Here is a 27,790-nt window from a genome sequence, read left to right as displayed (position 1 = left end):
TAGCTCTGGAACATTTCATAATCCTCCATCTGCCAATGGAAGAGCCCGTTCAATGACCCTGTCTCATCCTCGGAGCACTCTCCTAGTTTGAGAAGACCTTCGTCGTTGGGCTCCCTGCAGCCTCGTCCTTCGTTCCTCAGGTTGCCTTCTCCTTCACCCTTTGATTCCGAAGATGATGCCAGTTCCTCACTAACTAACTATGTCTCGAGGTCTATGATAAACTTCCTTCCTCCATTCTCCATAGACAGAGTGTTCTTCTAGTTGTGGGTGGCCTTGGCTGCCACCAACCACCCTCTCCCTAAGATCGCATCATACCCTTTTTTCTTTAGTGGGATTACCATGAAGTCCAGTATGAAGGATTGCATCTCGATGGTAACTTGTTGGCCCATCAGTGTCCCGATGGGTTTGATTCCATGCTGATCTGCTCCGAGCAGATTGAATGTAGATGACCACAGTGTCGTCTTCCCCAGCTTCCGCTAGGTTTCTTTTGGAAGAGCATTCACTCCTGATCCACCATCGACGATGGTATCGGTTAGAATGGTGCCAAGGATACCCATCTCCACAATGGCCGGGTTCCTTCCAGTGTTAACTGCCAGCAGCATGGGGTCTATTGCAGACCCCCCAGGAACATCTGTGCGGTGGTTGGTATTGGTGCGTGGTTGGGAGAGATTATTTAGCAACGCCGTTCGTAATTGAGGCATCGTATGGAGGAGGTCGTGTACCTTCACAGGCACCTGTAGTTTTAATTTTAAAATTTGATTTAGTATAGCATCCTCCGCCTCCGGTCGGCTGGAAGTACTCGCTGTACCCTTCGCTTTCGCCCTTTCTCGTATCTCTTTCTCAATTTCTTCCCGTGCTTCCCGTACCCTTCACTTCTCCATCTACGGGTGTGGGCACATTGCGTGTCTGGCTTGGGCGTGGGTTACGGCCAACACTTCCTCTTCTTTGGTTTCCTCGACATTGAGCAAGTTGACGCCGGACTTCGAGCAGGTGGCGTCTTCGTGGTCTCCCGGTCCGCACCATTTACACAAATATTGTGTGGCCTCTCCCTTCGGGTAGTCTCGAGCGAAGTGCCCCCACTGGGTGCATGCTTTGCATTGTACCATCGTTCGACCTTTGGAGTCGTATTGGATCCGGCTCCTTGTATTGTTATTGTGGTTATTGTTGTTTCGTCCTCCGCACCAATTATCTCGGTAGCCTCCCGAGGTTGCATTGTTGTTCGCCTGGGAGTTGTCGGTACCGCCCGATGTAGTTGGTTGTTGCTGCATAAGCAATACTTGTTTGCTTCGTGTTTTCATGTTGTAGGGGCATTCCCTGGTGGGATGCCCAATCAACTGGCATATATCACAATAGGCCTTCTTTGGGCAGGAGCCTTTTGTGTGGCCGTCCATCATACATTTCGTGCACCAAAGCTCCCCTTCGTCGGTCTTGCTCGGACCTCCCTTCATAACCTTCAGCTCTTTCATCGTCCTCAGCATATCCTTCTGCAGGGCTTGCACCTTTTTGCCAGACTCGCCATCGCTGCTGCTTCCCTCGGAAGAGTCATCATCCTTAGACTAGCTATCCTTATTCTTTTTCTTCTTGGATGTCTTGGTGTCGCTCTCGAGATCCATTGCTCTATTATATGCATCTTCGTATGAGGTCGGTGGAACAATTTTCATCTTCTTCCGGATGCAGTGTTTCAGTCCCTCCACGAACCAGCTCTTTTCCAACCCATCCACTAGTTGACTCTCCATTTTCCCCAACAGTTCCTTGAGCCGCCGACTATAGGCTCGGACCGTCTCATTCTTGTTTTGCTTTGTGCCATAGATTTCGGCGACTATTTCATTGTCGTCTCTGAGGAGGCGGAATTCTATCCGGAACTCCTTTAGGTCGGGCCATGTGCTGACTTTGGCCTTATCCATATCTGAGTACCAGTCGATGGCCACTCCCCTTAAGGTTGTTGGAAATTGTGTTACCCATTCGTCCTGGTCGGTAACACCGTTCGCTAACCATATGGTTTCGCAAGTGCGGCAATGGCGGACGGGATCTTCCTTCCCGTCGCCATTGAACTTCGGCAGCTTCTGCTTACTTACCATCACACCGCTAGGTCTCGCTCCTCTGGTGCCTTGTGTGCTTGTACGTGGTGATCCTCCGCCTCTGCCTCCTGCACTTGACCCTCCACTCGTGGGTCCTCCGGAGAAGGTTGTTGACCCCGAACCGAACAAATTACCTCCCGTATGGTACTCTTGTGCTCCCTCGGCACCGTCGGCCGTACCATCACCTTCGGTCGTCTCCCTCCGGTTGTCCTCCGAAATGGACAAGTTCTTTAGTAGGTCTCTGGTAGCGTCGATTAGGTTTAGACTTCGCCTTGTTTGTTCCACCAACTCTTCGCGACTTCTTACCCTACGGTGGTATTTTGGCGAATTGTCGAGTTCTCCTTAGGCACCCTCCGTGATTCCTAGGTTCCCTTCGGGCAACCCTACGACAGTGTAGAGAGTGTAATTCTCTCCGTCTATCTCTGCCTCTACAACCTCCGTGACACCTCCTGGGTTCCCTTTGAGCAACCCCTCGGCCGGTCATCCCTCGGCAAGCTGCCTTAGCCTACGCCTTCGTTCTATTTGCTGTTTGAGATTCAACGCTCTTTGTGCCACTTCCCATTCGTCACTTTGTATCTTTTTATTTGTATCCTTATTTTGTATATTTGGCATAAATCACTTCCGTACATAGCAAGCACACACCATGTACAAAAAAAAACTTTTTTTTTTTTAATAATTTATTTTGCCTTTCGGCCACAATTTATCTCAACATTGTGCCGAGATTATTACAAGGTTCAATTTCCCCTTCGCTTCTTGCCATCACGTTCTGCATCCCACGACGATTGTTCCGTTTGCGCGTCGTAGGCCTCTGGGTTAATCTCACCGACGGTAGGCCCATGGTGTCCGTACGCCATCCGCTCCTTCCTTTCCCAAGTATGTCTAGGCAACGACGCCAAATGTTTGCCTCATATGGGTAAACGATTAAATGCAGAAAGTAAATGCACAGAACATAATGGAAATATATTAAATAATCGATTTCTGTGTTAATTCAACAGTCCATGTACATCAAGTGCTATCACATTACATCTGATACAACTATTATGATGCCACCACGAAGGAATGGTATGCAATATATAATACCCGAAGGGGTGCGACCAACCGTCGCGTCCGACTGCCCTTCGGGACGACTAACTAACTGATTGCTGTAACTCATTATTACCGACGACGACATAAACATAATATGACAACATAACATAATGATTATCCCCGACAACAAGTGACTTAGGGAGCAAAGGTTAAACCAGTGATAGGGTTTAACAGAGAGTTAACTGGTATGGTTTGAGCAACCCGTATAGCAGCTAGAGTGCATCTGAGGAGATAACCGGTAGGTGCTTTTACTGATAGGAAGACAGTTGAGAGGACTGAAGAGTAGAGTAGTGAGGAGGAGATCTAGCAGAGTAGAAGAAGAATAGAGGTGAATCAGCAAAGGTTACCAACAATGCAGCAACAAAAGAGTGAACCGGTGTAGCAGAGAAGGTGTCTCACTGACAAAAGGAAGTTATGTGCAGAGGTCGCAAAACTCTTTTGTAACCAGGATATTACTTTTGTATTTGAATGTTTTTGTGGTCTCTGAGTTGTAGCTCGCTGTAGGGGTTGTAGCCCATAAGTTAGGGGTTGGTGCTCCTTGAGTTGGTGCCCTAAACATTGTAATAGAGTTCCATTGTGAGGTTGGATTGGAGCGTTAGTCTCCAGCAGCATTACTCACCGAGGTTTTTCCCATCTTGGGTTTTCCTCATATATATTGGTGTTATGTGATGCCCCTTTCTGTGAATGGATTTGTGTCTAGTCTCCTCGCTAACCGGTAAGTTTGCATTCAGCTAGATCTGTTAATTGGTATACTTTCATAGGGATAGTTAAAGGGAAAAGCTTGAGAACCACTGATTCAGCCCCCTCTCAGTGGTGCATTGTGTCTAATAGTCTCTGCATTGATAACTCAATGGTCAACTTGAGAATATTGGCTGTAATGGAAATCATACATCAATTGTACCAGAAAATCCTTGCAGAATGTTGGCTTAGAGGAACAACCCATCACTATCATTCGATCTTTGTCATGCTGCACTCACACTCTCCCCATTCAATTTTATGAACAAGCTAGACAGCTATTGCCTTTGCCCTTGCTAGAAACATGTTGCATGGTCCTTAGTGGTAAGTGTCATTGATGTCAAACGCCTGCTCTTCATGTGGCTAAATCTCTTCAGTCTTTGGGAGTCGCATACAACAAATGTTTTCTTTCATTGTGTTTCCTTGCTGGCATTGTAATGCCAGAAATATGTGGCATTATGGCTATTATGTATTTGCTCTGGGAGAATGTTTGTCACCAGCACTGCGAACTGTGAAGGCATTTTGCTCTGTCAGTGTCATATCCTGTCGAAGCCGTTTTTATTTCTTTTGCTTGGCTGGAACATTTTTTAAAGATGGAAATCATTCGACTTGCTGGTAAATAAGACGTTTTTGTTGTTAGTGATTTTTGGATGATCGAAGAGATTGTGGAAACTCAGAAAATGTGAACGTGTGCAAAACTTTGGTTGAATTTCTGTCAGAAGTCGTCAGTGGTTCAGAGTCCAGCTGCTGTGTTTTGGAGCGGTGAAAATTAAAAGAGCAGCTGTCGTGTTTGGAGTACTTAGTGCTGACTGTCATCTTGTTTTTGTGTTACATTGCTGAAGTGTTTTCTTTCGAAATTTTTTAACAGTGTGCTGCTGTCAGAAAAATCTAATAAAACCTCCAAAGAATTTTCATGAGCTGGATATATTTTAAAACGGCAAATGATTTAATAAGTGTGGTTGTTTTCTTTTGAAGCCATCTGACATTTTGTGAGGTGCAGACCAAGCTGTTTGGAGTTATTAACTTTTATGCGGCAGATGTTTGGAGTGGGTGTTTTTTGTTTTTTTTTCTTGCAACCTGGCTACTGGTTTAGTGCGTCGATTCTTATTCCTTGGCTTTTGTTCTGACCGAGCGAAGTTCGTAAAAACAGTTGGTCCTTATATTCTTCTTTGAAGGTTGTGGATATACGTTTTGATTAGTTCGCAGTTTGAAATAGATGAAAAAAGCATTTGGGTGATGCGTTAAAAACTTTATTATATTCTGATAAATTTTTGGATATTAAAAAAACGGTGGTCTGTCTTCTAATGGGTTGCAGGTGTGTAGAATATGAAAACGCACAGGTGGTGATGTGGCATTTCCTTTGACAGTCGGTGACTAAGTCACCAGGTTTGGCCGAATTTCATCCTTGAAGTTTGAAATTTGCCGAACTTCAAAAAAAAAAAAAATCGTTGAAATTCGAATTTAATTTTTTTTTTTTTTAATTTAAATTTCTCTCTTAATTTTAATTTTTGGCCTTCTTCTTCTGTTAATATTTTTTAAACACATCTTCAGTCTGTCGTGAGTTGCGGCCTGCAGGAGAAGTAGTCGCGGACCCGTGATAGTCGCAGCCTGCAAGGAGAAGTTCGCTTGCAATTTTTGCCTGCCGTTTTTGCCGCCGTTCGTGCCCAAGCATATGTTTCATTGTTTCCTATGGTTTATATTTTATAAATATGTCATCTTTTTGTAACGATTTCAAATCTATTTATCAATGTTAAACTATTTAGACAATTTTATAGATATATTACATATATTTATTAAAACAATTTAAAAATTACATATGGCGAATTTAATTCGAATTTTATACATTTCGAATTTTTCCCTCATCAAACTTCATTTGAATTTCAAAGTTGTTGAACTTCGAATTCGAATTCGAACCTGGTGACTTAGGTCGGTGATGATAACGTTTGTCTTTTTCGAGTATGAAAAAGAGATTTGGATGCAAGTTGAAGCATCAATTTTTAAAAACTGGAGCTGTTTTAATAAAAAATATATTGTGCTGTGGTGAAGGTTTTTTTTGGGGGTTCTGAAAATGTTTGAATTATATAGCCTTTTTGAAGATTCTTCACAAGCTGATGGTGTATGAAAAAGGGGGTTTCTGAAATGAATTTTCTCTGGAGTAAGCTCTTCTAAACTGAGAATATACAGGCATATCAATAACTTTGTGAAATTGATTGAAGTAAGAAGAAACTGTCAGTTATAAAATACTGAGTTTGAAATGAAACTGTAAGGTGAAGATTTTATTGTGAACTTAACTGTCGGAACACACAGCCTGTCTGGGCTAATCTTGTTCTCATTTTGTTTTAAAAATTTACTTTGCAAGTCCAGGTTGGTGCCTGTGTAAAAGATCTGAAGTTGGTGCTCTTTGAGGTTGTTGCCTCTATTGTTCAGAGTAGATGCTCTTGGTTGTACTGGGTTGTAGCCCAATTTTTGAATTAGTGAGTACTGTGGTTTTTACCGACTGGGTTACTGGGTTTTCCACGTGATAAAAATCTGTGTCATCTTCTCTTTGTTTATCTTGTCTCAATTTTGTGTATTAAAAGTTTTTAGTTCTAAAATACTGATTCACCCCCTCCCCCTCTCAGTATTTTCTGGTTGTTTTTCACTTAGTCCCTTAGTTCCTTACTCCTACTGGGAGGATCCATTGCAACATCTAGCTCTTTAGCCCTGAATCTTTGAGCACATATTCGGAGATTTACACGAAGTAATTGTTCAATGCAATGAAAAAGCACCCCAGCAAGGAATCCATGTATATGATAAGATGCCATATATTACTCTCTTGATTAAGGGCCACTTTAAAAACCCTAGTTCTCCTTTTCAAACATCATGCATAAACTGAAATATCCCAAGCTGAATCTGATCCAAAATTTCTGATTTTTGGTTTTCTGATTTGTCTTTGACCAGCGAGATAAGAGGTTTGTTTTTTGGGCTGTTTTGGTGTTTTCTGATTTTTTGTGATTTTTTATGTTTTCTTGATTTTGCAATAGTTTTAATGACTGCTGATCTAAAGAAATTGCTGATATGAAAACATTTAACGTAAATAGAGGGCGAAATGGATATAAGAGGCTGTTGTAAGTACCCCAAATTGGATGCAAAGGTCTGATACAAGTCTGGAATAACAAATTGTCTTTTTTCAGCTCAACAGAACTTCAAAATTCTGCTCCATATCTGATTTGCAATTCCCAGCTAATACAAATGATAGATCAGCTCCAAAACCTATTAGAAACCCAATGTACGTGCCTAGGGTTTGAAGCCCATGTCCACAAAATGGTATGGCTGGCTGAGATACTGCAATTTTTTAGTAGCTTTGACCTCTAGAAGGCCCAATCTGTAAACGACTGTCCCTGTACTGCTCCAAGAAGGTGCTGATCGCTGCTATTCTCTGCAACCAGCCAATTAAATCCTCTTTTTCTGCAATTTAATGGCTGATAACCTGTCCCAAACTGAAGAATAATATCCCTTGGATGATCTCTCACACCCGTGGACCACCAAACTATGAAGGGTTTTCGTCCTCCACAGTAGATCTGAGAATTTCTTCTGCACACAGCTGCTGCTCTCCAAAAAATAACTTTATGAATGAATGAAATGAAAGCCCAAATTAACTTTTTACCTTTTTTCCTCTTCCCTCCAAAAGTTCGATCCCTTTTGGATATTCTCTTTGCCACTTAAAAGATACTTTATGAAATTTATTTGATTATTAATTCTCCCCTATCCTGGACGTACCTTTTCTCCTAGGCTTCATTTTATTATTTTAAGTTGTTTAAAAACAAAGTCATGTCCCCTAACCATCATGGCCCAAGGTGGTTCCCTTTATTATAATATTAGGATACTTTATTAAATTATTATAAAGTGATATTATAATCATTTAACTTTATTTCTTTTTATTAAATATTAAAGTCAAACTGTAACATTTAATCTATTCAAATTCCATCACCTGGCCTCCCCCAAACTGAAAACTGATGATGCATGTGCCATCTTGGTGATGTCCAAATATAGCAAGTGAACTGACAATGTCCTCTTAGGAAATAGGGATTCTCCGAAAAGTTAGGAGACTGTCTCCAATCAACTGAAAATGCACGTAAGGGCTCCTGCTTGACTCCCCAGTCCTCCTGGTGGTGAACCAGTCAACTGGCAGTCCCCCCTAAAAAATAGGAGATAGTTGCAAATCATCTGGAAAGGTCTGTAGACACCCCGGAACCTACTCTCAATCATTCCCTTAAAAAAGGGATCCCTCCTAAAAAAATAGGAACAAACTGAACATCCAAAATGGCCTATAAAGCCCATGCGTAACTCCACAAGCCTCAGTATGGGTCCCCTCTCCATTCGATTAGGCTACGGGAACCCAATGATAGGCCAATCCCTGCTCAACTACCTGTCACCTAGGAAGGGGACATTACATAAACTATACAACTTCCTTTTTCCATTCAAGCTTCCTCTCTTTTGAACAACTCAGGATTCTATAGATATACTAGAGACGAAGTCTTTAAACTACCTGTATGTGGAGTTTAGAGCTCTTCTCTAGAAAAGCTGACTCGTAATGCAATACTTGGCTTGACCAAACTACCCTCATTGTTGAAATGTTTTCACTAGTTGCTAAGAATATAAAGAACCACATGTTAAAGAACCTGAGGTTCTTAAAATATGTTAGTGTTGAGTGCAATATTTTGCAAAAGTAGTAGACAATGAATACTCACAACACGTAATGTAGAACATGAAATGTTGAAGAATTGGAGAGTGTAACAAAGAGAATTCAAATCGCATTGTACTCAATATAAGAAAGTAGAATCACAATCGTATGTGCTAGGCTGCTGCTCATGAACCAGCTAGGACTCAAACCTAGGACCTTCCATTTGCTGATGGAGTGTTGTCACTGAGCTGCTGGCCTTTTTGTGGTTAGCCCATCTTTCCTTTGGGTGTAAGTTATTTCCAACTCCCCCTCCTTAAGCCACACTATAGGTGCTTGGGGCTCCTAGCTTGGCTTGGCTTTGATACCATGTTGAGTTACTGCTCATGGACTAGCTAGGACTTGAACCTAGGACTTTCCATTTGTTGTTAGAGTGCTCTACCACTGAGCTATTGACTCTTTTGTGGTTGGTCCATCTTTGGTTTGGGTGCGGCTTATTTCCAATAGTATGTGACAAACATATGGGTATATCGTCATATAACTACCTGTTATGACCCCAACCAGATTCAACAGTTTTTAATTAGAAATTGTCTCACTTTCACAATTTCTTAATCATAAGACTGTTTGCCGCAGCCCGTAATCACCACCCCGAACAGATTTGTAACCACTGAGCGCTGCCTTGTGAATTGCCCTCTCTCTCCTCTGGGAACAGCGATTCTCCTTTGACCAATGGGACGATTAAGCATTAATGAATGGGTAACCCAGCTCTAACCGATATAGTGATTAACAAACTCAAATCAAAGGAGGATTAAATGAGAGGAGGTGTGATGGGCAAATAAACCAACATGACCCTCCCATGGGTCATGACTCTATAGGAATGACACCACTCTATAGACCCGATGGAGGGGTATAATATGACTTCATCAGCATTGAAGGAATAACAAGAAAATCAAATGACAAGGAAAGCAATAATACTTACAAGTGCAATTCATATATTGGTTGTGGTATGGATTTCCATACATAGTATAATAATAGTTCTTTGCATAATAACTCTGTGTATCATCTGACAAGCATACTACAATGGTATTTATAACGATTCTGTGTATATCTGCATACTTCTGAATTACTATGCATTGCTGTTTATGATTACCTGACATAGCATAATAGATATATTGCTGATTCATGGTGTGTTACTATCTATGATTGGTTTAGTATATGGACATAGGAAATATGTGATTAGGATATAAGATGTTATGCATATTTATACTGTCTGACTGCCGTAACCAGCCATGGTAGAGAAATTGGGGAATTACAACTAGGGGAACTGTGTTAGGGTCATCTTCTAGGTACACTACCTCATGGTATAAGACCGGGGAGTCCCATGGGCCAAAGGGGTACAAAGGGTACTGCCTTTGGGTTTAGAAAGGATGGATTTCCATGGAACCCTATTGTGAATGCTCCTCATGCTCTCTGTCATGGCAAATAAATGCATTAAGAATGCTCAATCATGTGAAGTAGGATAGAAGGGGCAAAATTGAGGGGAACAGTTATAGATTCCTCACTAGGTATGGAACCTCGTAAAGATGGTTGAGGACCATCTGTTAAGGACCACATGGGGCCAAGGAGAATACGGTCCTAACCTTGGGCTTAGAGTAAAGGATTTCTAGGGCACCCTATCTTAGCTCTTCTATGGTTGAGCCTTCTCAAACTAATTTAAGCAATCTTGTGATTGGAATTATAATTCTGATATATGCTTGTTGATTTCTAATTAAAGAGATCTGTTTTACGAATTATGATTCTAAATGATTCCTAACTTGTTTGCAGGACCTCAATCAAAGTGAAAGGTATCTCTAAACCTACTTTGATCAATTAAAAATTGTGATCTAGGGCAAAAATTTGGGTATTTATAATTTGGGGACATTACAATACCCATTATACTAAGTACTAACATCCAAAGTATTAGAGCCTTTGGGCTCGACATATATCCTAATGTTCTTTTTCACCTAAGGATTTTACAAGGTTTTAAATATGAGCGATTTATTTGCTATCTTACAAAAAACAAGTCAATAATGAGATGACAACAAACTAAGAGTTGAATGGCAAGTCGTCTTAAAAAGCTAACAGAGTACTTCTCATCATGTTCTCACAACTGTAATAATTGCAAATGTGTTCTGACAAAAAGATATCTTTGTTTTCTTTGTTGTTTTCAGAAGAAGCTTTGGACATTGTCAAGGAGACTTTATGTATGGAAGGATTAGAAGCTCCCATGATTTTAGACCAATATTTTACAGATTATATGCATTAGTCATTTCCAAACTCAACACCAACCAAGGTTGGTCAGAAGAAATACATTACAATATTGGTGTTAAATAAAGTTTTCCTCTATTCACTATCCTCTTTGGAATAGTCACAAACAGCTTAGAAATCACTTAGAGGAGACAAGTTGCATTAGGAGCAATCTGAACAACTGAAGCATTAAATTATCACCATATGTCATGTCCCTACTTTGAACTATAATTTAATAAATAATAATAATAAAATTAAAATACAAAAGAATAAAAATAAAAATTAAATTAAAATATAAAAGAATATAATTAAATATAATTAAAAATTGATTAGAGTTAATGAATGATCAAAAGGCATGAAATGATAAGTTGTGACTCCCCCAAATATGAGGTATAAAAGGGGAGAGGAGAACTCATTTGAAGGGGGATAATTAGGGAATCAGAAGTACAGATCTGATTTAAATAAGGAGTACAGGTCTGATTTTGCAAGGTTGTGTCCCATTGAAAGGGTAGATATAATGAAGAGTTGCACTCTTTCAAAGGGTGCTAATGGTGAAAGGGTGTGTCTCTTGCTAAAGGACATACATGATGAAGAGGTGTGACCTTACCCTCACATGGAAAGATATAAAGGAAAGGAATCAAAAGCATCCATGGGGAACACCATCGATCAGATCAGATCAAACCTGTTATTAAGTCACAGGCAGTAACATCGTTGTTCTTAGTGGTATGCATGGGGACATTACAACTGTGCAGAAGATTATGGTCGACTTCCTAAGTACCCAAGTCAATAATGATGACAGAGAAGCGATTATCCTATGTTGGACAGGTGCGATTCCATTAGAAACATATAAAGTAGAATCTGTTATCAGAAGATGGCAATTATTACATCCTACAGATCTATCTCGAGTGTATGCTGTTCCAGCGTTCTCACCATGCAGTGTCTACACAACACAGCGAACTCAATCTCAATATGCAGACAGTCAATATCAGACAGTGTCGACTTTATGAACAGTTGACTGCATTCATGATTAAGGTGGTGATAATCTCATTAAGGATCAGCATATAAGAGTACTAAGGTGAAACAATTAAATGGAAGTATACTACAGTAAAAGGGATACGCTTTGGTCAGCAAGTAAGAGAAGCAATTCACAACATGAACATAAGTATGAATCAGCAAATCTAACAAAGGAGACATTACAACAAGGTGCTTAATATGAAGGCACAAAGGGCTTAGAAGTTTAGAAAAGACTTCCTTAATAGCACTGTTTACTTCTTATCAGGTGAATGGATCAAGGCTAAAGAACAACACTGATATTGTAAAGTCTATACATATACTAAAGCAGCAACTATTCTCAAGATATGAGCAGATTACAGATGTGAAAGATCGAGCAATTTGAAGATGCCTTGCCTTGAATGATTAAGTCATTAATAAGAATGATTAAGTCAGATTCTAAGGTATGACTCATTAGGCAAAACATTAATAAAAACAGCGATCATGGAAAGGCACAAACATTAACAAACAGAGATTCATTCATGAAGAGGTATGATCGGATTTGAAGTAAGGGGTGTCATTGGTTCTAAAAGACAATAATTGATATTATCTTGCATGCTGCGTCTAAGACAAGGATGTGTCTCTTCCCAAGCAAGGGTTGCATCCATTCATATCTTGCAAGATATTTAATAAGGAACAAATTCATTCCACTGAAGCATCAATTGTGGCATTGGTCTTCTACTTGTAGCCTTAGCGGATCAGCTCTCTTGAGCATCATTTGCTAGTGGCATAAGAGGTTGCATGTTAAAAGGATTTGCATCAGGAATAGCACCTCCATTGTTGCAGGCTTTTACAGTCAAACCGGTAACAGAAATCAACCCTCTCCATTAAGGATTGGAGAAGATTATCAGCATAAATCCATTGTCAAATCAAGGAAAGCTATCAATATAAGTACTGTCTCACGAACTAGTTCTAGTATTTTTAAATTAAATATTGTAATACAATATCTTCAGTTTTGATAGAATTCTATTTATTGATAGATTACCATTCTCACTTTAAGTTGGAATTGCTGTCTTAGGACTGATTGCTGATAAATCCCCAAGGGGGACATTACACCATATATCAACAATGTTGTACAACTGGCTAATCACCTTGTGGAACTTTAAATACCAACTAATGGTTTTCCGTTTTACATGTATTTGACAATAATTCAGATCCAATGTTAAATTTTGATAAAACTTAAATCATGGTTATCAAATCCAAGAAAACAACTTAACCTATAGTTTCTTTCTACAAATGCCTTTTAGAGCACGTTCTTCTTGACAAACACCCTAGACTTGATCTTATACAATCAGTGAATTGAAATCTTTGTATTGAAAGAATATGTTGGTGTAAATAATTATTCATCTTGGATATTATTACACCTTACTTAAGTTTACTTGGGTACATGCATTTCATAGTAGTTTGGGTATGAGACACTTGGGTGTTTGTGCCACATTGGGATAGTGTGTGTAGGAGAATTTCCACCTTTTATGGTGTTGATCTTGTTGTTACACTCCACATTTAGTGGGTGATCCACCTCATGTGGAATATTATAATGTTTCTCCTACCTACCCACACCTATTTCCTACCTACCCTTGTTTCTTATTGAGCCACATGTCATGTTTGTGTGCTCACATATCCATATAGCCTTGCCTATATAAGCAAGCTCATATTCATTGTATGTATCGCTTGATGATCCAGTTGATCGGTATTTTCATCTTGATGGAATACAATTTATTTCTATCATCTATTTTGTTCTCTCTTATTTTTGTGCTTTCCATTGCCTCTTGATCTTGGCAAAATCTCACAGAATATATGGATGCTGGAAAGTCTTTTACACTTTAGAAAACAAGTAGAAAGATGTCTCTGGAATTGGGATAAAATGAAGCAGCATTCTTTCCTGATTACACCTGTCATCTTCTATGGTTGTGAATTATGGAGTGAGCTTGGATCAAAATCATGCAAATTTGAAAAATCATCATCAAAAACTTCAGAACTAAAAGCAATAGTTTTACCCTTTCCTTAGTGACTTCAAAAGTAAAAGAATTACTACTTATGTTATCCTCGATAACTTCAAAAATAAAACCATTTGTGCTATCTGGATTTGTGTACAATTTGCATTTTTACTTGAATTTATGAATTAATACTGCTCATGTTTATGCTTATACTAGAAGTATAACAGAGTAGAGGTAGGTGCTTATGTTTCTTGTATAAATACTATTTTGCCTTATGTTCTTTATATGTAGTGGTGCAGTTTGCAATCTGCAAGTCACGCTTCCTACCTATGTGTGGAATCAAACTTATTTAAAAATCACCAAACCCAAATGGTAAAAAGAAAGTCTGCATGAGAGTTATACCATGAGTGGATGCCAGATGGAGAAATTACAACCATGAATAGACCTCCATTTTAGAATGAATCTATTTACAATATCTTCAGGGTAATATAGGATAACCTCATGAGAGAGCAGGGAGGAAACTTGAGTTAGGACATATAGGAATGACATTGCATGACCTCATATAATCATCATTCATGTGATCCCATTTTGACTTATTTTGACAATATTTGGGTTGGATGATATCATCAAGTTAGACTAAGCATGTCCAAAATCACTCGCTTTCCCTCTTTCCTTGAATCTGCGTTGAATTTTAATTTAATATTATGCTCTGACTAGGCAAGTAAGATTTCTGTACTTTTGGTATTGAATCAAAATTTCTCAAATTTAAGACAAATAGCTGCAGAAGGGATGGTGACATTGATGATGAGTTGTGGGGAGATTTTTATGCAATTATTTATTTATTACTTTTGAGCTGGGTGCTTCTTTTTGGAGTGATATTTTGATTTTTCATTTTAAGTATTGGTTTCGTTGTCTTTTTTTTTTATAATTATATTGATGAATGACATGTGGAATATGATGTTATTGATCTATTCTTTTTCTAATTTGCAGGTGGATAGATTAATGAATTTCATAGTAATTGTTAATGGATCTAATGTACTTTGATGTATTATATACTTTTATTCCAAGGTTTCACATTAATTTTATTTTGTAGCTATATTCTGGATGCCTTCGTATTTTTTTTATAAATGCTTCTCTAATTTATTAAATTTAAATCCTTTATGTATAGTGAATTTGTCTGAGAATAATGGGCTTGAAGTTAAAATCATTCTTCTTCTATTAAATTTTTGTCTTTCACGTTCATCCATTTGTTCCTCATACTGGTATGGGATTTTCTTTTTCCAATTTTTTTAAAATTGAATTTCATATGTTTTATATTAATGCGTGTATAAGTTGTGTGTTGGACATGCACATGCTCCATTTTCTTCTCACCTCGTGAAGTTTTCTTTACTTGTTTTATTTGTCACAGGTGATTTTGGATGATGGAAAGTCAGAAAGGATACTCATTGCTGATGGTTCTGGAGCAGACTCAGGACAAGATGCTATAACAGACTATCGAGTGATAGGACCTCCAGTTCATGGTGAGTTAAAAAGTTTTTCTTGGAAAAATCTTGTGGATATACTCATTTTTTGACTTTCATGTGGACGCTTGTGGTTTTGAAGGTACAAATTATATTTAATTCTTGAAAACTGTTGCTACATCAGTACCATTTTGATGATTCTTTTGTGCAGAAAAGTTTCTTCTTCTAGTGAACATACTGTTTGTTGTTCTTTGTTAATCAAATACTAACTTAAGCTTGTAGACGATATTTGTAAAAGACTCATACGGGGAAAACCCAACTTCAAAATTTTGGCTGACTCATTTGGGTATGTTTTGTATAATTAATATAAAATATATAAAAGTTAACATTATTATATACAGTGACATCATCTCAAACTAAATTATAATTATTTTTATTTATTATAACAAACTTTCGAAATATTAGAAATCAATTCATCGTGGTGAATCTAACTATTTTTATTTTACCCCATCCTTTAGTATAGCTTTGAGTTCTAAATCGAAGCTACTAAATTTTGAAATAAAAAAAACAGTAAGAAAATAAAAAATAGTTAGTTTATTAAAATTAAAAATTAATTATAATGAGAATTACAAAGTATAGTAAACTTTAAGAAAAAAAAATGTAAAGTAACATAAAACAATTAAATAAGAAAATTTTGCTATTTTTTAAAGCAATATGAAACTACAAACTAGAAACTTCACTAGAATTCAACATTTATGTTAAACAAGAAATTAGAAAGATAACTTTAAGGTAGAGAAGTACAAGTTTGACTTTTGTTGGGTAACATATTTGTCTTTATATAACCTTAATATTTCTAACTGTATATTCCTTAACCAGCAGTTGGGTAAGTTGTATGATTATCAACTAAGTTGCCGATATGGGTATGGGTACATTCATACATATATATATTCATTAATATATATAATTTAATATATATATACATATTTTAAATTATAAGCAATAAATTTAAAATGAATAATAAAATAACATTAATATACTAATATACTTGAACATTTAATAAAATTAAACACAAAACAAACTAAATAATAATTTTGATTTAAAATATTAATAATATATAATAATATAAATAATAAATATATTATAATATAAATAATTAATATATTATAATTTAAATTTAATTTAAATATATTAAAATATTAAATTTCAACATTTAGTAAAAAACAAAAGTAAATACTGAATGACTGATTTAAAACATAATAAATTAAATTTTATGTGAACACAAAAAATTAAATTAAAAACAGGACTTCAAAAATAAGTTTTATTTGAATGCGGAGGCTTTTGCAGGTGGAGGGCAAGAGAGTCGAGGATGGAGGCAAATGGTTAATTAAATTTAAAAACAAAACTTATGCACAAAAAGTCCCTGATTTTGGGTCAAAACCAAGGCTGCATCAGGACCGGACTAGACCCGGATCCAACCCAGCTCCACACCCGGGCTCCGAGGCCCGTACCTGGTATCTTAGACTATCAACTTTTCTTTGAATTTTGGAGGTAGAATTCCCTCTGAAGATTGAATTTCTTTTTAAATAAAATCGATGATATGCTTTTTACTAGAAAGTAGGAAAGGAATATAAATATTTATTCAAATCAAAAGAGTGATAACATTTGAAAATTTTATGCTTATAAATACATGGATCTCTCAAGGCAATGCTTAGAACACCGGCTAACTTATCACCTCCAGAGATGAATATTTTCTTCAACGAAATGTTTACCAACCAAGAGAAGATCAAATATTCCAAAAGAATTACCACACTCACATAAAAGAATGATGATATAGAAATCAGTTATGTCTCATAGACAATAATAGATTTCTTATTCTAAATATTCTAAATTGCAAGCACACACTCACAACCTTCTTAAAATTGGCAAAATTTTATTTCTATTGCCTATCTTTTTAGTCGAGTATCAAAACAATAATCATTGTTGTAAAGTCTTTGGTTACATACTTAAAACTTCTAAGGTAACCGAATAACTGATTTTTTAAAGTCTTTTAAAACAGACTTTACATTATACAACTTAAAAAGTTTCAAAATAATTTCATTGATGAAATAAACTATTGAGGTGGCATGTTAGCTTAGTCAGCATTGTAGTCTTCTCCTTGTGATGAGTGGGTTGCACATTTGGCCTTGTATTATCTGAATGCTTGGGTAGCCACTGGTATCTCACCGTGTTGTGGGATGATGACATTTATAGTTCGTAGCTTCTAGAGAGCTTTGTTTCCTTTGACATGATCCAGTTTAGCTGTAAAGGTTGCTGGACAACCATCACAATATACCAGACCAGAGTCAATTGTGGCTATCTTCGTGATGTTCTCTGTGCTGAACGATTGCTCATTGAACAACTCCTCAATCATCTTCTCAAAGTCACTTTTCAATGTTTCTACTTCTTCATCTTCTGCTTTATCTTTCTTCTTCAAATTAACTCCAATGCTCGACAGATCTTTCTGAATATCAGATCTGACTTGATTAGACTCTTTTATCAACTAATTCTGGTCTAAACATTCTGTTCCAAGAAAGTAAATTTCCATTCAATACTTTTTCTCCACATTTGACACCAAGTATCATCTTTACCTTGCAAGATTTTCTCTACTGCCAGCTTATCCATTCCAAGATCAATGATTTCTTTCAAATAACTGTCTGCTTATTGTCACAGGGATTCTGCACGCTTGGTGCTCACAATCTTAGCATTGATATCTTTCTTTAATACTTTGGTGTCATCACAAATTTTCCTTACATCGATAAGAAGTAAAAAGGGAACTGTTTTGCCAAATAGATGTATCTTTTCATAACCAAAAGATGTGACCCTTGGTGTCCATGAAGAGTATAAAGTGAAGGAGACATCATTTGAAGAAGGCATCAAACCAAGAAGAAGATCAATCGATCGGATTCGATCCATTCAAGGGAGCATCGAACTTCATAACCAATTTCAGAATTCATAAAGAGAGGAAGCGAGCAGTGTTGATAATAATAAGGGCAAGATTTAGGGCAATCCCAATAGGGGACATTACAAAAATCCTTACCATAAAAAAGAAACCTCTTTTAATAAAATTGTATAGAGAGCTTTACCAAGTCTTTTTCAATGTTGAGAGCATTAGACATAGACTAATAAATAATAACCAAGGCTAATGGGAAATTGAATTCTTGCCAATAAATGATACAAATGGCATCAATTGAAGAAGCAAAAAGTAGTTCTTCCACGCTTAGGATGCTTCATCTTCCACCTTAGTGATAACAGCTGTGATTTTTCCAAACGATTTGTCTAAGTTGCTGAATCGTGGGATTTTTCTGGCAATTCCAGGTACAAAACGTACCGGAATTGGATTCTGAAATGAATCTGCTGTGAGTACCTCTGGGGTTCACATTTTTAGATGACAAAATGTTTCCAAAATGTTTAGTGATTCTAGTTTGATCTTTTCGATATTCTTAGGACCTACAATGTTGATTAGTGAACTAATAACTTATCTATCATGAGATTCTAGTTTGATCTTTTTGATATTGAAAATTGAATTTAAATTAGTATGTTATGTTTTGAAATTTGAAATGGAAGGCCAGATGCGGTGGACCTCGTGGCTTGACAGCTGAGATGTGCTTATTCATATGTTCCCCCTCTTTTTGTTATATACTGTCATATTATGTTATATAATGTTACATACTGGTACATACTATTATATACTGCTGTATCCTGGTGCACACCCTATGCGGTCTGTAATTTTTTGATCATGCTCTTAGCACTCTCATGTATGAAGTTGTAATCTGACTCTCACTGGTGTGCTCCTCATGGCTTGACAGCCTAGACATTGTTGGTTTATTTATGTAAAAGTTTTTTTACCTTATATTTAATATATAAAAAAAATTGAAATTTGTAATGGTTTTGTTTAGCATATGTATTGGTATATGACATTCTAAACTTAATTCTATTTTTTAGCTACATACATATATATATATAATTTTTGTATAAACGTACGCAGCCCCCAAAATTTTTAATGCCGTACTGGTGTTTCATACCCACGTACCTGTTCCCGTACCTGATTCAACAACTTAGCGATTTGTGATAGAATGCGATGCATTAGGTGTTGGTATTGTACTTTAGTAATGGACGACAATCATCTGATTGCCTTCAAAAGTTGAAAATTGAACCTAAAGAGACTAGATTCTATTGATTATACGTGCATTTGAAAAATGAGAGAATACGTGCTCGATGGTTAATGTTTTGTTCAAATGGACCATGATAGTGTCAAGCACATATTACATGAAAAAAAATTATCCACTGAGTAACAGAAATGGATTGAAAAATACCCAGTCATTTGATTTTGATTTTCTTTTTTTTTTTGGTTGTTGTTGTTGTTGTTTATATTAGAGTAGTGTGTTTAAGTATGGCTCAAACCAGAAGCTGAGAACCAATACAACCAAAGAAGGCTCCTAGGGAGCACAATTCAGACTAATACATGATATAATTACATCCAATCTGAAAAACAAAGTACATAGAAGCATATGGATATTAAAGCATTGAAAAGAAACCCTTAACCTAGAATCAAACGTGTATGAACAAACTTCAGCACAGAATACCATTTCGCATTTCTTATTTTCTTTGTCAACTTTCTTCTGATTAAAGTGCTTGATAAAATTTTCAATTTGAATCTTAAAAAGAATTAATCCTTAATTAATACATTCTCACAGCCACCAATTTGGATAAGCATTGATTGGGACAGCAGGGTACATGGTAGAAGCATCATCTAATTCATCATTGTTAAGACTGTCATTACTATGAATTTGGAACCTCTTCATCACCATGTGCCATCTCTTTTCCGGTTGACTTGGAGTCTCTGTTTACAACAACATGGGTGAAGCTAGTAGGAAAACTAGATCCATCATAGCCACCAACCTGCACAGGCAAGCCATCTTCTCCATGCACAACCTTGTGAGCACCAGCAGTTCATTTATGAGTCCCTTCTTCAAATTGAAAATCAAGAAAAGGAGGACCATGTTGGACAAATTTCTCTACATCTTCTTGACTTCTATGAACCAACAAACCAACTTGCCAATAAATGATACAAATGGCAATTTCAGTGATCAGTTAGCAGTTTTCTATGACTTTGGAAAACATCCTTATTTCTCTCAGTCCAAATAAACCATAGTTTTTCAGAAGAGCGTACAAACCATGCCATGGACAAAAAATTTGGACAAGGGAGCATTACTGCTAATAAAACTGAAGACTGTATCCATCCAATCAATTCTATTTTTGCTAGAACAAGCAACTGAAGAAGATAGAAGACAGCTCCAAACCATTTTAGCCAAAGGAAAGTCATTAAATAAGTGAAAAAAGTTCCAAATGACCACACACAAGACTATTTAGATTCAATAGAATAACAATCATCCCCCACCGTCAATTTCTGATGCAACAATAACCAATGATAGGAGTTATTTGGTTCTGAGAAAAGTTGTCAAATAATTTTCCTTCCTAGTTTGGATACATGTATGTGTTTTGGATACTTTATAAAGAGACAATACTCTTGGATACAACATGGATATTGTATCTATGGGCCTACATTTGAGCTGTATTTAATATATGTGGATATGACACCATGCTGTTTGGTGCTGTAACCGGTTTAGGCTTTATGTATAAACATTCAAAATTTGCAAAAAAAATAAAAATTTGTCCATACACACATATAGATCACTAAAGACGCAAACATTATATAACAAAATAAGTATTGTAAACTCAAATATAAAATCATTATGATTATATATACAAGATGAGTAAATATATTTGAAGTTATGTTCTATACCATTAGATGTATAAACAATTGAATATATGTATATTTCTCTATTTGTCTTATCTAGTCTTCTTTCTCTCAAGGGACCTTGAAAATTTACTAATTGAAATTTGATACCATATTTGTATCTGATTTTGTATCCAGTTACATGCAATTCTAGTTCTAGGACACTGAATGTTAGCCCAAATATCAGCTGGATTAGACATCCCTCATAGAGGATTGAGTTTGCAAAATCATTGATTAGAGAAAGACAATAGAGAACAAAAGAATCTTAGAATTTGGTAGAAGCATTCAACAATTTAGTGATTCCAACCCAACTTATAGTGGGCCATAGTTCCTCTTCAGACTAGTAAAACCTTCTTCTTGCACCCTTCAATCTTGCTCTTTTCAATAAAGTGCAAGTTCTGTTATGTTCTTGTTTACTGCTATATCTGATAAACTAAATACAGGAAGTAATAATACAGATAACAATGCATACCAGATACAGGAGTAAAAAATGTCTTTTTTTTTTGGTAATTTTGATAGGGGCAGAACCCTTTGTATTAATTAGGAAAAATATTTACATTGTCAAATGGACTGATATTGGTCCATATCTACCATCATCTGCTCCATACTAACTATTCCTAGTAGACTTTTCATCATTGACTATAATTTCAGTCCCCACCCCTACTATTGACATATATGTTTCAATATCTACAGAATCCATACAGTCTGGTGTGTACGCCCTACCAATACCCATAGCTAAAGTACCCCCCAACTTACAAAATAGTGCCTAGCCACCTGTTGATGTGTTTCTTAGGCACAATTGAACACAAAATAAAATACCAAAATATTTTACCCTCTCTTGAACAAAATCACCTCGAATGCTAAATGTCTGATCAACTAAGACAATTCCAAGGTTTCTACGGTGAGTTCTTGACATGAGGGTAACTCAATGTAAAAATGGTTGACGTGATTTGCTGTTTTCACTCGGGGACTTACACAATTGTTCTTATGACTTCAAACTTATCATGAATGGACACAGATTTGCCAATGATTTCAGATGACTTATGATTTTGCAATTAAGCTCTCAATCTATTTTAACAAAGATTTTAAATAAAATGTAAAAGGATAAGGGTTTAGGAGTTCTAATCTAATCCTATCTGACCTAGAATGCAAGAGGCAATGAATGATTCAATGAAATTCAACTAGGCCAGTTTTCACCATCAAAAAACAATTCAACACAAGCTAGTGCAATCATCTAAGGTAAATTTAGAGATGTTCAAATTACTACCATCAACATCAATACCATCAAGGCAATGCATGTCAATGGACGAGCATTAATTGAAGTTAAGTTCAATTCAAATTCCAGTTGACCACACAAGGCAAACTTACAATCAGCAAGAAGCTAGTGGTATGGATTAAACGAATTTCATTCAAATGCATTCAACACTTCTTTCATCCAATCTAAAATACTTGAAACAAATTCTAATCTTAATTTGGAGGCATTGAGAACCACAAATGCATACAAAATTTAAACAAAATCACCAAACTTCAATGATTATATTCACATTTGCAGTGTGTAGACAACAATTCTCAAAAATCTCTCGTACGAATGAGAGTCAAATGGGTTTATATAGAGGTTCAAAATGAAATGGATGGCCAAGATTCATTCTAGAATCAATGGCCAAGATCATGCCAACACTGTCCTAATGTTGCCCCAATTAGGGTTTACTTAAAAAGTGGAATATAAAAAGGAGGTCCAATGGGATGACACCTAGTCATCAAGTAGGGAATCTTCTAGAAGATTTTGACCTACATCCCTCTCTCTAGTTGCATAATCAACTAATCTAGCTAAGAGTGAGTTGAGTTCCTCCATTGTAACACTGGGTAGACCTTCCTATGGCAAATCGATCACATCCAAGCCATCTGAGCAAGCATATAAAATGCTCTCCCAATTTAGTATAAGTGTCTGCAAGTTTTTGATGTGATTCACGAGAGAAACCAAGTCATTTAGCTGATTCTTCCTCAAAGATTCCAACTGCTTGAAGTAAATAAACCACATTTTCTCTTTCAATTCTTCCAAGTTAAAACGGTTGGAAGCATGGACATCTAGTCCCAATATCCCTTCAATGGATGCAAGGATCTTGGATTGTATCTCTTGAACAAATTTTTCCATCTCCACGCACTCTTGCTTTGCATGATCATGCACAATCTTTCGCATGGCCAAGGAACAATACCAACCATGGAAATTATAAACATTGCCCAACTAAACAACTCCCTCCTAGATCAATGTGGACATTGGAATTCACTTCAACACTTTGAAGCGAGGAATAGTCTTCTCTTGCACTGGTTGGAAATCTTCCCAAACTCCTCCCAAGTACTGCATCCTGAATATCAACATCACTGTCTTGTCAAATGCTTGAGCAAACTGAGCTAGGAAATCATTTGCTTGCTTTGAAACATCCTCTATCCATTTTCCAACCTCTTGATATGTATTCCTCATTGCCTCATTATCAAAGGGGGATCAATGAGCAATAGCAATGGGTGAGACAAAGGTAGGATCCTCACGCCTTAGGGAATTCATCCCTTCAATGTACTCCTTGAGTCTCCTGTTCTCACTTTCAAGCATCTCTTTCTTTTCAATAGTCCTATCCAATTGGGCCTCAATTGCCTTGACCGTATCATCTAGTTCTTGGAATTCTTGCTTCTTCGTAGTAGGTCCAAGGTCAATTATGGTAACCTGATAATCCATAGGAGTAACCACATCTCTAGTCTTATCACCTATCAAGACAACCACTTGTGCAATGTGTTCTCCTGTATCATCTCTAGTAATCCTAGAGAATGTCTTCGCTTTCTTCTGCTCCTTTTCTTTGCCAACCCCAGCTAGGAAGTCATCAATATCTTCTACGAGCTGCGCCTCTATCATTTTCTTTTTTTGCATGTTGCTCAACAACCAATCGGAAATGGTAGAGAATTCCATCCCATACTCAAGGTGTTGTTCTTCATCCAGTCCTCTCAAGGCTGAAATAATATTATCATCTGTATCTTTATCTTTAGTCAAATCTACCACATTGTTGCCGAAGTCGACCTCCAGCTGAACTATGGGAGATACTGGCTATTCTTCATCATCATCATGTGGTGTTGATTGTGTCGTAGCATGTAAATCTTGGTTATTCTCCGGTAGGATCTTTGTGTCGGAACTCTGTTCGGAGTCTTTGTCCTTCTCTGTCATATCATTCTGCTTCATGGATGAGGAACTCATGGTAGATTGAGGAGTATTAGACTTATGTTTCTTTTGCCTTGACTCCTGGCTAACAATCTCCTTGCATTTAGCTTGCGATTCTCCAAACATACCTTTCCTTCTTTTGGGAGCCTGACTCTCGTCATCGTTATGTGCCCTAACATTGCTTATTGTTCTCTCGTCATCATCAAGAGAGGAGTCCTCATTTCTCATCTTATCATAGGTAAAGGGGACTTTCATTTTTCTCAACTCATTGACATACTTGTGCACCTATTCCTTGGAGTAATCATTTACTTTTCTCATCAAAACATTCGAATCTACCAACTCAGGTTGTGTCCAACTAGGCGATGTGATAGGCTTGTCTTTCTCATTTACATATTGCGGATGGATGTGATCCCCATCATCTTGCACCTAATCTGAAATGGAGAAGAGGTTACATTTTCTCATGAAGTCCACTATCATTCAAGACCACATCTTCCTTCTAACTGCGAACTCATCCATGAGATTGGCCCAATAGTCTTCGATGTCGATTTTGTGTATAAGTTCCCTCCTTTAATCTTTACAATTCTCTGAAATGGGTCGAATTGATCTCTGCCTTTATAGATCTCAAGATGATAGAACTCCAACTCCTCATTGACGGAATCTACTACGGTTGCGTTGTGGCATACCTCCATCATCTTTCCAAGTGTGATCAGAAAAGTTATCCCTGTTTTGTGCTTCTCCTTTTGGAGGAAATCATACTCCAAAAGCTATCCCACCACCTCAAGTAGAACCATCCTGTCTATCTGATAGCCAGGAAGTTTGTATGGTTCCGATGTGGATCCCCGAATCCTTAATTATATGAAGGTAGGAAACTGGATATACTACGATCTGTACTTCTCTATAAGTATTGTTGTCTCTTTGGACAACCGTTTATGTATCCTGCCTTGCAACAGTCTTGTGATGTACATGGTGAAAGCATTGTTCACCCTTCTATAATGTTCAATCTCATGCAGGTGGAGTTGCGAATAGCACTCGTAAATTCTGTATTGTCTTGGACCTTTCCCGACTTCACCCTTGCGTATCAATCCTTTGTACACTCTTTGGACAACCGTTTATGTATCCTGCCTTGCAAGAGTCTTGTGATGTACATGGTGAAAGCATTGTTCACCCTTCTATAATGTTCAATCTCGTGCAGGTGGGGTTGCAAATAGTACTTGTAAACTCTGTATTGTTTTGGACCATTCCCGACTTCGCCCTTGCGTATCAATCCTTTGTACACAACACATTTGGCAAGTACATAGACAAGGTAGGAGGTCATATTGAATGTCTTCGTTTTCTCCAAACCTCTCAACTGGATGTCAAGGTTATCATTAATTATCTTCGCCCAGTTGATCACCATTTCTCCGGCTATCAATAAAATAGTACATCCACGTTTCAAATAGCATCCCTTTAGGTGCTCCCATGACTCGGCTGAGTAGAAATATTAGATTACTGTACTCCTCTTTGAATTCCGAACTTAAGAGCCTCTTGGGTAACCTGGAGTGGTGACACCTTGTCTCAAGGACCCACTCGTTGTTGATAATTATCATACATGATTCCGCTCTTCTGTCAAATTTATCTTGGGCGTCTTCCTTGGTCCTTTCTTGCATGTTTGTACACCTAGGGCAATAGATTCCTCAGCTAGGTATGTCAGTATTGCCGCCTCAGGTGAATTGATCATTCTGGTTTGTGATCATAATGCTTCGCACACTTGACTACAAGCTCATAGCATTGAATGGATGGTGGAAAACCAGCTGCCTGGTAGATTCCACTCTTGATGATATTAGCCGATAAGGTGGATGGAAGATGATTTTTTGTTCCAAACATTCTCTGCCTCATCCACTTCATGTCCAGGTATTCCATGTTCGTGTCTGCTACCTTCTTCCATCGGGATGATATATGCGAATCCGGATTGAAGCCCTCTTGTATGATCTTCAATTGATTCTTTCTTGCTGATATCCATGCCTTAGACATGGCACCTGTACGAAGCTGGAAGTTAATATCATGCTAAAAATAATTCTAATAGCTTATTTTCAGAATTCTCTAAGTTCTGATTTTTAAAGATTTTGTTGCATTTGTGAATTCAAAATCAGAAATTCTAACAATGAATAATATGAATTCTGAAAATTAGATAAATTTTGATCAAATAAAGCATATTGCCTCCTTTAAAACTTGATTTTCTGACGTAATACAAGTTTGAACAAAACTGGCAAAGTCTGAAGACACCCCAATAAACTCAGAAAATGAAGGATTTCGCTGTTTGAAACACTTTTCCAGGTCTGAATACACTTGTCAATGCTCAGAACTTGACTGATTTTGAATGCTAAAACATTGTGTCAAGTCTGATTTCTGAGGACAAAGTCTGAATATGCCCCTTTTGGGTCTGAAAAATGTATAATCTTGGCTGTTCCAACACGTCTCAGGTCTGATTTCTCTTTTGTCAGTTCTGAGAACACAATTCCAGTGGGGAATGAAGTTTGGACCAGCAAATGTGGACCGAGAACAAGTTAATGCTGCGTCTAGGGTGCTGGAAATGATACTTCAGATCTGAACCAGCAATATCGCCCCCTCAATGGTGCCACAAACTCACCCAACAATGACGCCAAACATTAATTTAGACAAAGTCACCCCTCTACCAGCAATGGCGTCAAATCCAAATGCTCACAAATCTCAGAATGGCGTCCCCAAAATGATATTGCCAGCCCTCCAATAATGGCGCCACATACACCAAATTGCCTTAATCAGCAATGGCGCCACACAAAAGCTTGGAAATCTTCTCCAATAGAGGCACAGCTCCACACTTGGACAAATTCGAACATTCAACTAGCAATGGTATGCCTCCAATCTGCCTTCAAACTGTCACATCAATTGTATTATCATATTATTTAATTGCTGGCTGAGTCCTTTTATTCTTGTTTTTATCTTGCAAGATCACCAAACAAGCAATGTGGGATAAAACTTCTCTTCTATCAGCCTGGTGGAAAATCGACTTGCATAGGGATTCCAGACTTTGCATTAAAATTATTTCACTTGATCATTAAATGCTGGTGGTAATGCAAAATTAATATCATTTGGGGCACACTTGTCATTTAAACTTCATTTGAAATCAACTCTAGCCACTTGGGGGAAAATCAAACCCCATCTGGACACATAATTTCTCTTAAATTCATCTCCATTTGTTACTTAAAGCCTTAAGGGGAAAATCTACCCTCATTTGGACAACTTAGTTTCATCATTTCATTCACTTGCATCCCCAAATTGACTCCAAGGGAAAATTGATGCCTATCTGGACAATTAAAATTCATCATTTCATGTAAAAACATCTCTAGTGGAAAAATGTCCATTGGACTTAAAAAATCTCATTAAAACTTGTCAAACTTCATCAAAATGGTCTCCAGGGGAAAATCGAACTCCATCAGGACAA

The 27,790-nt window shown here is 37.3% G+C and overlaps 1 protein-coding gene across 1 annotated transcript in view; it reads left to right on the top strand.

Annotated features, from left to right (window-relative positions):
- LOC131066334 (RNA pseudouridine synthase 4, mitochondrial) overlaps nt 1–27,790 on the top strand; it is a 128,086-nt gene that overhangs the window by 78,098 nt on the left and 22,198 nt on the right. Inside the window, exon 8 of the mRNA XM_058001077.1 lies at nt 15,241–15,352. Within this exon, the coding sequence (XP_057857060.1) occupies nt 15,241–15,352 (112 nt within the window). The remainder of the gene's footprint in view (nt 1–15,240; nt 15,353–27,790) is intronic.

Source organism: Cryptomeria japonica, chromosome 3, assembly GCF_030272615.1.
Source record: "Cryptomeria japonica chromosome 3, Sugi_1.0, whole genome shotgun sequence".
Taxonomy (NCBI): domain Eukaryota; kingdom Viridiplantae; phylum Streptophyta; class Pinopsida; order Cupressales; family Cupressaceae; genus Cryptomeria; species Cryptomeria japonica.
The sequence above is the reverse complement of the archived record's forward strand: the minus strand, read 5'-3'. Positions and strand labels throughout refer to the sequence as shown.